Source organism: Castanea sativa, chromosome 12 (genome assembly GCF_040712315.1).
Source record: "Castanea sativa cultivar Marrone di Chiusa Pesio chromosome 12, ASM4071231v1".
Classification (NCBI taxonomy): Eukaryota; Viridiplantae; Streptophyta; class Magnoliopsida; order Fagales; family Fagaceae; genus Castanea; species Castanea sativa.
In genome coordinates, this window is record NC_134024.1 from 43,676,075 (window position 1) to 43,687,387 (window position 11,313).

The 11,313-nt window shown below is 32.5% G+C and overlaps 1 protein-coding gene across 1 annotated transcript; it reads right to left on the minus strand.

Moving 5' to 3' along the window:
- Nucleotides 1-5,255: 5,255 nt before the first annotated feature.
- On the minus strand, nucleotides 5,256-7,180 carry LOC142619642 (uncharacterized protein At5g48480). The gene is made up of 2 exons (XM_075792840.1): nucleotides 6,772-7,180; nucleotides 5,256-5,808 (listed from the first exon to the last, which is right to left on the minus strand). Exons 1-2 carry the CDS (start codon nucleotides 7,068-7,070, stop codon nucleotides 5,586-5,588), a joined length of 522 nt encoding a protein of 173 aa, XP_075648955.1. The 5' UTR covers nucleotides 7,071-7,180; the 3' UTR covers nucleotides 5,256-5,585.
- Between the last annotated feature and the right edge of the window lie 4,133 nt (nucleotides 7,181-11,313).

Sequence of the window (11,313 nt, forward strand, 5' to 3'; positions counted from 1 at the left end):
GCTCTTATTCTTAAATCATTATAGTGGTAAAAAAATTACAACATTAAAGTAAGGGAAAATTATTGTGAATTCTTGGAGTACCATAAATGTGTATTCACCCCTCTCACGTGAATGATGAGTCTCACCATTCACATGACAGGGGGAGTATGCATTTATAATACTCCAGGAGTACCTAATAATTTTCCTAACGTAAGCTATTAAAGTGGCCTTTATGATTTTTCTCAACAAAAAAATAAAGTGGCCTTTATGATTATAAAAATTGGTCAACTCTATCTTTAGAATGTAATGAAGAGGCCAAAGACTATTAATTATATTTATAGCATAAATTGTTGTGCTTATTCTTAAATCATTCTAGCAGTAGAAAGAACTACATTTAACATTAAAGTCAACTATTAAAGTGAATTTTTTTTTTTTTTTAAAAGAACAACCTTACTCAATAAAAATAAACATTACTACATATTTTGAAAATCTAACTATTGAATTTCACGTTCTTCACACTCGTAATACACATATCATATTTTATGTCAATTGGATATTATATACCATATGATCTATAAGCTTATATTTTATACATAATTTTAAACTACAAAAACTAGCAATTTAAATAATTTATTGATGACCCAGCTATTGATTTTTAATTTTCTAAAAATTTTGCAAGTATAAAGGATATAAGAAGAAGATGTAATTCAATATTGGAATTCTTAAAATTCAACTCCAATAAGAATATATTAAGTAAGATTGTAAACTTAAGTTACAATCAATTTTGTAACTAAATTTTATCCTTTAAAAATAGCCTTATGATTATAAGAAAATGGTAAAGTTGGTTAAACTTGTATATTTTTAAGGTGTAACATATCTATATCACTATTACTAGAGTAGCCCTCTTTCTAAGAATAAGATATTAAAATCTTGCTGGTATGACAAGGGGCTCTTATACAGTGATTTGTTGAACATTTGAAGTGGGCAAAAAAGCACTAATCTTATTGAGAATGGATTTCTTGACTTTTCTTTAAATTGTAATGAAAGAGGCCAAAGAAATAATTTTAACATTGTGGTATGCATCAACAGAACTAGAATTTTAAGAGTGAGGAGGTTAAAGTAATAACAAACATAAAATTGGGGGGCATCCATATATTTTTGAAAATGTTAACTAAATCTAAGGGTAATTTTTAAATTATTGAAAATTTTGGGGACATAATTCAATTTTTAATCATGCTGCTCATGGAGAAATAATTCAGTTTTTTATGTGTGTGTGTGTGTTACAACTAATCCTAGAGCAGTCCCTTTGCTATCGTTTTTTAATGTCTAAAAATGCTCTCATTTTATATGGTTATAACAAAATTAAAACAAAATGTAATTTTTATAAGCTTAAATTAGCAAAAAGACGTGAGCAACTTTAGTATTTTCACTAATGCCAAAGATTACTAATTATATTCATAGCATAAATTCCTAGGTTTTATTCTTAAATTAAATGATACTAGAGGCAGGAATATGAGTAACATCAAAGTTAGCTATGTACGGTGCCTTAATGTTCTGAATTTTCATGTTTAAAAAAAGGTGGACTTTATGATTAAGAAACAATCAAGTTCACTATCCAGTTAGTAAAGTGACATGAAGTTTTACTCTAGAACCATATCTTTAATTAGGGGTGTCCAAGCAACCCAACCACTTGACCGAACCGACCAAATCAATCAGAACCGACACATTGCCGCTTCATCTAACACCTTTGGTGGTCGATGCCAAGTCTCATCCCTCAGAAACTGACTTGTAGGTCATATTAGGTACAATGGCCAAAACCACTATTACAACAATACTTACCTTTAAAGAAAAAAAATGGAAGATACAACTTAATTACCATTACAAATATGAAGCCTTAAATTGATTGAGTGTGTGTTGTGTGGGTGTATTTGAATTTTGAAGTCTCACATCAATCATATACTTGGTTGATGTAAGCTTTATAAATAACTACAAAAAATTTCAATTATGACTGAACATGCTAATGTGTACTTTCCTTAGGTTGTTATGAGGATGCCAAGTAGGACAGAGTCATGTTATCCTTGAGAGAAAGAAGGGGGGGGGGGGGGGGGGGCATGGCCCCACCAAAAAATTTTAAAACCTCTATAATAGTAGGAAGAAATAGGTCGCACATCTTCTCACCTAAGAGCTAGCCTCTCAGTTATCAAAAAAGAGCTAGCCTCCCTATGAGAAAAGCTTGGCCCCTCCTCCAATACGTTAGCCATAGAAATTCTCCACCCCAAATCCCTACTTTTCATCTTTTGACTTTTCCTTCCCTCCTCTAAAACATATCAGCCACATCCTACATTTTTTTTTCTTGAGTAAGACCAAATTCCATTGCTATTCAAGGACCTATGTTGTACTGGTTGGGGAATTATTATTAAAGAGTAGAGAGATTATGAGGGTACAGTATTAGGCTATTAGTAGGAATGAAATTAATTTTGAATTTAGTTGAGATGAATAAAATTGATTTTGAATTTATTTTTTTACCATCGTAGTCTAATTTGGCTGAATTTAAATGCTTTTTATTTTATAGTTGCTTATAGTGACTTTGTTATATTTAATTTCTATAAACATTATTTCTTGTAAATGTAGTCTAATTTTGGCTAGATTTAATGTTTTTTTTTCTAAAACTAATGCAAGAAGACATGTATGTATGTATACATGTCATACTTTGTATTTTTCTTGAATTGCAAATCAATATGATAGTATTACCACGGCCTCCCAACCAAAAATTTCTGACTACGCCTCTAACAGCAAGAATCATAAAGCTACCTTAGCTACATATGAACAAGTATTTTTAGTGGCAAGCTCACTTCTCATTAATCAAGAGAAAAATTCCTTGCACATAATTAATTTAGTAAGCCATTGAAACAGTTTTAAATTGGTAGTAGTGACTTCACTTGATGATAGATGGAGACTTGGAATTGTTGAGCATTTTTAACAAGCCTTGATGTGTGCAAGCTTGAGTTTTACCACTTGACCTTCAGGTTTTCCTTCAAAATTCATTTTAAAAAATCACAAGAGCCAATGTCTTTTTAAATTTTGAATTTTTTTTTTTTTTACGAGAGAACAAAAATGGTGGGGTGGGAAGGGGGTTGTGCTAAGTTCTGATTAGTGAACCATAATGTGAAACATTCAGAATAGGAAATAAGATTTTTATTGAGAGGATTTTCATCACAAGAGATTAGCAAACCCCAAGTTTTTTTTTTTTTTGTTTCATTTATCCAATCTAAATTTCGTGTACACTCTCTAGGAGTTTTTCCACACAACTGAAAAGAACTCTGCCAAATATTCTACTTGTCTCTTTTGTGTGAGAGCGTGCGCCTGAATAATGTTTTTTTTTTTTTTTTTACCGTGTTTCGTTTGTACAATTTTTGTTTCAGCTCAGTTGAAGGAATGCCCTAAATATTATTCTTCTCGACCCGTGAAAGTTTAGAACCAAGAAATCCAATTTTTTAAGACCACAGTTTTTCTTTGACACATGCTTCAATCTTATCCAAACATAAAGATAGTTCATATGGGTGAAGTAGTCAAGGACTAAGGTCAGATTCTTTACCATTTTAAAAATAAAAACAAAAGGTCAACTTGTTAATCTTCTGCTACGTGCTACAGTGCTTAGCTCCCTCAAAGAAAGCACCATTATTATATATAATTTTCACACCAATAATATATGCTCGGGAATCCAACCAGAAGATTAATGAAAAACGAATATATGGATATATGTAGAGAGCTTGTTATCGCCGGGGTGGACTAATTATAGAACATAATTCTATTCTATGGACTACTTCTTCCATCCTTTTCTTCTGAAATTATTCCTAACAAGAGACTCAATATATTGGAACAAAATGATATTTGAAAACACTAGCAGTCACTCAAATGTCAGTTGACAAAAACATTAATGCTGTTGGATTTTAAAACGCAAGCAGCGTCTAACCAAGTTTGAAACAAAGTTGACGTGCACATGCACTTGAGACCACTATACCTACTCAAGCCTAAATGCTTAATTAGGTTTAGGAAGCACAATATTTTTTATTAAAATCAGAAAGAGAATCAAAGTAGAGAATAAAACACCAGAAACTATACGGGTATTTGGTAGGGGAGTTTGAGAAAAGTTGTTTGTAATTTTTTGAAATACATGTAGATATATAAAAAAATATGCAATGTTGTTTAAAATGTAAAATAATAAATTGGAGCTAAGCTTTTTCTTTGACACGAGTTTAATTCCAAGAAGTTGCATTTACGTGCGATATGGAGAAGCAAGAGAAGCTTCATAAGCCTGCAAACTGACACAATTGCACCACTCCCCGCTATTGATAATAATAATATTAATATGCTGGAAAAAGACAACTCCTCTAGTATTATTAGTAGAAGACCAAAGTGGTCACACCAAACAAAAAAACCCATTGATAAAAAGACACTTCGAATATTCAAAATCAAATATTAAAGGAAAAGACACATTGAATATTCAAAAGAGCAATCTCATCGCTAAATTATGTGCAACTTGTTTTAACAGTCCTACTTGAGGTATTCTACCACCTCTCAAGGCCACTAGCTCTTATACTCGTAGAACTTAATAATAAAGACGCCAACAACGACCAACTGACTCAATTCTAATATCTGTATCACTCACTCTCACTCACACGAGCGACGATTCACGAGATTCCCATCTCCCCAAACCCTCTTCCACAATTGGGACCACACTTAAAAAGCGACCTCTGCCCCAACTACGACGCCCATTCAGATTTTTCGTATCCTCAAAAGACGCTAATTTGAAACCGATTCGTGCCAGTATCCCCACGCGTGTCCTCCCCTTATTGGCTACCGTACCCTATGGCGTCGAAGTCAAGTCCCCTCCCCTTCCTGCATCTTTCTCGTTTCTCCCTACCTCTTACCCCTACTATTATTTTATGAATTTCCCCGCAAACGGTCCCACTACCCAAAATCCAATCCCCCCATTCATTATTCATTATTCATTATTCAATATCCATATTCAATAATGTACTAGAAAGTATAAAGTATTTGCCGTGTATTAATTAACTAAACAAATAAATTAACCTAGAACAAGGTTACAGACAGACAACATCCATATCATATATCCATTATCCACAATGGACAAAAAGTCACTATTACCCTTCACTTTTATCAGGCTGTTCCCAACCCCAAACAAAGGGCAAACTAGACGTTTTTGACTTCCCAAATTCCAATTCAAAGACACAGAATAATAAACAATAATTAAATAGAGAGGAGAGAGATATAGCCGGGTATTATTTAAAAAGACATAAAATGCCGTTAATGTGAACCAGATAGAGTAGATAGAGCATCATAGCCATAGTACTAGTAGCATTTAAAAGTCAAGAAACTGCCAGCTGTCCATTAAACCTCCTATTCCAAAAGACTTTTCTTTTTTTTCTTTTTTCTTTTTTTTCCAAAATGACAGAATTATCAAATTCTAGGCCTAAAACCTATCACCACCTAAATCCTAACCGCTAGAGACTTTTTTTCGATATGCGGGTCCCCACAAAAGATGAACAGTTGCTTGACAGAGAAATGATAAAATCAGACGGTCATCAAGCTTCCACCTCAGCGACCTTCGCGGAAGGAGAGCAGATAGCCCAAACGACACCGTAAGGGTCCTTCACCTTGCCAACGCGCGATAGTCCACAGCCCGCGCCCTCGCCCTCGGCGATCTCGCTCACAACAACAGCTCCAGCGCCCACCGCCTTGTTGACAGCACTCGCCACGTCATCAGTCTCCAAGTAGAAAACGAGTCCGGTTCCCTCAGACTTGGCCCTGGTCAAACACGTACAAACTCATTCATACAAATATCTAAAATTTTAAATAATAAAATAAAATTTTAATAATCTTTGTCGATAAACAAAGCTTCAATACGTCCAAAAATCCAGAAGCAAACAGAAGCAGATATAACAAATTTGGAAAAAGAAAAAGCATACCGGACAAAAAGAAATATGTACGAGAAGATATTTGGAGATAATAATATAATAACAACGAAAAAAAACCACTTCTAAAAATAAACTAAAATAAGAAGAAAATTGAATTATCTTTGATATTATATAAGACTACGATAATAAATCCAAATAAACAACCAAACAGTGCCTGAAGTAACAGATTTGGAAACAGATAAAAGCATAGCTAGCGAACAAAAAGAAATGTGTACGGCCAGAAACTTGGAAATTATAAATTAATAATTGAAGACTGACGAAAGATAAGGAAAAAAACAACCTAAAGCAGGTACGGTCAGAGATTTAGAAATAAAATTATTTAATAATAGAAGCCTGAACTACAAAGGAAAAAACAAAAGCATCAGTAAATTACAGATTTGACTTATAATAACAAGCATTTATGAAACAAAACCAGTGCTAAAGATGAAGATCTAACAGTTCCAAAGCCTTACATAACTCAGAAAACGAAAAAAAAAACGAGTAAAAATCAAAACCAGACGAAATCAAACAAAATCAGAAAGGAAAACTAGTATTTATGAAACAAACCAGTGTTCAAGAGGAGGATCTAACAGTTCCAAATCGTTACGATGAAAAAGACAAGTAAAACGAGTAAAATATCAAAACCAGACGAAACATGAAAAACCACAACAATAACAGCATAAAAACTCTTCGAAACGCAAGAACAGCCAGTATCAGAACTATCTCCTATAGATCTAAAAGAAAACCGAAAACAACACGTATAAACAAGTATTTACGGAGAGAGAGAGAGAGAGAGAGAGAGAGAAAGGCTTACGGAGTCTCAGAAGGATCAGCTAGGTCAGAGACGAGAATGGTGGAGCCAGCGAGGCTGAGCTGAGCAGAGAGGATGAGAGGGAGCTCTTGGTCAGCCTTACGCTTAGGGTGCAAGGTACGGCCAAGCTCTTCAGCGCCAAAAGCAGCCTTGTAGAACAGAATGGCTTCGTTTGCTTTCGGAGCCTCCACCACCAGCTGTGGCTTCAACGCCGTGAACTTCACCTCAATCACCTCCATGATGTCGTTTCCACCACCGGTCTTCTTCTCAGAACCTCCATTGGTGACTTCCTGTTGCGCCATTGAGTCTCGGAGAGTGAAAAGTGAGAGAGTTTTAGAGAGAGAGACTGTGGAAACCCTAACCCTAGGAGAGAGAAAAAATGCAGAGAGAAATGAGATGGGCGTGGGATTAGGAAAGGTGGTGGGGTATGGTATTTATAGAAGCGGGGAAGCGGAACCGTCTATTCCTTTTGAGGACAAAACTGGTATTTAGATATTTTAGTGGGATTTTTCTTTAAATCTTGCCCTTTGGGTTTTATGAATTTACTTGTGATGCCACTGGCTTTTAGTTTTCTACTCTTTCTATTGAAAAAACATAAAAGAAAAAAGATAGCCACTGGGTTTTGGTGGAAATTACGTGCTAGGGCCTCTGGTTGTTTTTTTTAGGCATTTTGAAGATAAGTAATTTCTTTAAAGATAAGTCGTTCAGATAAGTAGTAATTTCTTTTTTAAACTTGGAGGAAAAAAAATTTATAAATTTTAGAAGCTATTTTTTTTAATTCAAAATGAAATTTTTTATTTGACATTTGATATTTATGATTGTATTTCTAAATGAAGTTACTTTTTATTAATAAAGTTATTTTTTAACCACATAAAAGTCTAATTAATAGAGGAGAATCATCTTATATATAATGTAGATTAACCAAAAAAGAGTGGAAAATAAAAGGAATATAATAAAATTAAAATTGTTTAGCCATAATGGAACTACTATTTATCATAATGTGTGCGTTAAAATGTCAGGTGTGTGTGTATCTAGTATTTTTAAAATTACAATGGTATTACAAAACTACAGTAGCCTACCGTATTATACAAAACTACATTCCACAATATTATGGCGATATCTGCTTACGTCCAGTGCTTTTGTGAATTGGACGTGACACATACACCATATGTGTCTTATAATGACCACGTGTCAATCTCGCATTTTGTCTAACACAACAGAGTACCGGAGAAATCCATAATCACTTATGATATTCTTATATTATTTTAACACCTCTACTTCTAAATTTGAACTTGCCAAAACTCAAATACAAATATTCTCGAATAAAAGAATACTATTCGAAAAATACCGTTATTTTTTGTCTTTTGTAGGTGAAGGGACCAATTGGTAATGCAAGTATGAATATAGCAAAAGTGAATTTTGTAGTTAGAGATAGGAGTGTTCACAAAACCACTCAAACCGAATGATTACACTTAAACCAACCAAAATCGCTCGCAAAATTGAGTAACCACACACACCACAAGTAATGGTGAAAAAAAAACTTGCACACATTGCATGCACGCGGGCACGCACACACACAAGAAATACTATTATAAAAGATAAGTCATTTCAAACCTAAAACCTTGTTGGGAAAAAATAAAGAAAAATTAACACAACATTTTAAAATATTCCCAAAACAAAGGAAACCCCAGCTTTGGGCTACACCAATCCAGTCCAAAATTTTGAAAAACATCCCAATCTAAAATTGACAAACTCGCACAGTGATACACTGCAACGAATCGCACCGCACTACACATGTGACTGTACAATTGAGGTGCGATGCAGTGATGATCTTAACCAAATTGCACCATGCAATATGATGATAAAAAAAATGGACCAAAATCGCACTAAACCACTTCGTGAAGACCTCTACTTAGACACTAGTACAAGCTTTTGAAGAAAGCCATGATTTTCATCATCAAGAGTGCTAATCATTAATTTAGTAACAGTGCCAAAATGAAATTTAAAAATCCCTGTAGACATATTCTTATTTTTGAAATGACAATCCCAAATTTGCTTCCACACTTTATCTATAAACCTACAAAATTTAGGACTTTGGTAAATAAAAATTACAAACAAAGGTGCAGCAACATCCAAATTCAATGAAGGGTTTGTTACTTCCATTAAGTTTCAATTTGGTTTACTCAATTATTCGACCATATTCAAACACCATATCCAAAAATTCAAATATAAATAAAATTTATAATTAAACTAGCTTGTAATTTTTTTATACAAGATAGAATTCTATTTTAGTTTAATCTAAGTGTATATGTATATGAAGTTCTCTTCTAGAAATTTAAACTCCTACCTTTACACTCTACAAGTATTTACACTTTTTTATAGGACATAAATACTTATACTTGTATAAAAACTATCACGCTAAAAGTATACAGTAATTAAATTAGCTTGTAATTGCATAAACATAAATACCTCTAACAATAAACACAGTTATATACAATATTAAATATTTATACCTAAATTTAATACTACTTTATTAGTTTTTTTTTTTTGTGTGTTAAGAATATTTTATTAGTTACTATTAGAACACGTGCAAAGAAAATGGTGAAACACGAAATGATAATAAATAAATAAAATAAAAACCAATCTTTATCTTTTAGTCTACTGTTCCGAATTGAAATTGTGTTTTCACTTTTGACCGAAGGGTACCAGCTTTTATTAAGTTAATAATTGTAGTGGTAAAATGATTGCCCCTGGGTTTCGGCAGAAATTACGTACTAGTGCCCCCAATTCGAAATTGTGGCATGTCTGGGACGTTTTGCTTGCAAACTCCAAATGGTCAGTAATGGCGATACAGTATAATAAAAAAGCACCGCTTGCATTTACTTTGCCGTGTTATTTTTGGCTTCCTTCTTTTCTTTCTTTTTTGGGTAAAAAGTCCGTTATCTTTTGCATCATATTCTATTTTGATCTTAAATTTTTAATTTGATTTTTAACTTTTTAATTGTATTAATTTAGTTTCTAATTTTTTAAAATTGTGTCAATTTAGTTCATATTTTTGATAAAAATTGTTGACGTGACTAACGGCACAAAAAAAAAAGTTCCATTGATGTGGCAATAAACTATTTTCTTTTTAGCAATTTGTCACGTCAGCAATTTCTATCTAAGAAATAAGAATTAAATTGACATAATTGAAAAGTTATGAACTAATTGAAATATGATATAAAGGATATGGACAAAATCTATAATTTACCCTTTTCTTTTAAGACGCATCATAAAAGACTTGTTTCTAACTTTACTAAAAGAACAAAAAAAAAAAACCTTTGGTAAATTATAAACATATAAGAAAAAATAAATACGGTTGGAGATAGAAAGAATATAATAATAGAATTAGGGATGTACATAAGTCAGGTTAATGAAAATTTTCAACTCAACCCATCATGGTGGGTTAAAAAAAATTTAACCCAAAGGTGTGTCAAGCTTAGATAGATATGTAAATCTTATGACCCGAACCCAACTTGATTCATTGTAAAAAAAAATAAAAATAAAAAATTACAATCCAACCCAACTCACCAACCCTAAAAACCGATCCAACTCGATGGGTTAGGTTGGATCGAGTTGGTTTTCGCGTGCTAGTTGTACAACCCTAAATAGAATTAATGTGTTATCCGGTTTCAATAGACTTATTAAGGAGTATCGAAGGAAATTAATTGTCATTTATGGTATTGTTATATTATTTTAACACCTCAATTTATAAATTTGAACTTGCCAAAACTCAAATATAAATATTCTCAAATAAAAAAAAAATACATGAAAATGTTCTTATTCTTTTTCCTTTTATTTATTGGTTGTTTTAGGTAAAGGTAATGGTTGAGCTAGAAATTTTGGCTTTAGAGGTCATAACTGTGTTATTCATAAATAAATCTAGGTAAATTCAAAACATATACATATACAAGAACTTGTTTACTTCCTAATTTTTTCCTAATAAACATAATTTTTCTTAATTTTAATGAGTATATAAAAATTGTCTATTTTACTCTAAACATGTCTCAAAAAACAATCCAAATATAAAAATATTAATGATACCCTCTCTCTCTCTCTCTCTCTCTCTCTCTCTCTCTCTCATCAAAACATAATGGAGTCAAAGGGGTCTTATAACTTAATTAGTTGGCACCTTTTGGTGTTCCAATTAAAACATTTAAAGTCCACCATTTTAATGATGGGTTTTGCTTGTGTTAAATGTTCCTATGTACTAGACATGATGCATACACAATACGTGTTATAAAATAGCCACGTGTTACTCTCGTATCTGATCTAGCACCAAAAAAAAAAAAAGTGTTGGACAAAATCCTTAACCATATATAATATTTTTATATTATTTAGCATCTCAATTTCTAAATTTTGAACTTCCTAGAAACTCAAGTATAAATATTTTCACATAAAGCAATATGGTGAGGAAAATGACTTATTCTTTTACCTTTCATTATTTAGTCTCTTTTCTAGGTGGAGGGTCCAAATAGTAATGCAAATATGAATATAGAAAAATGA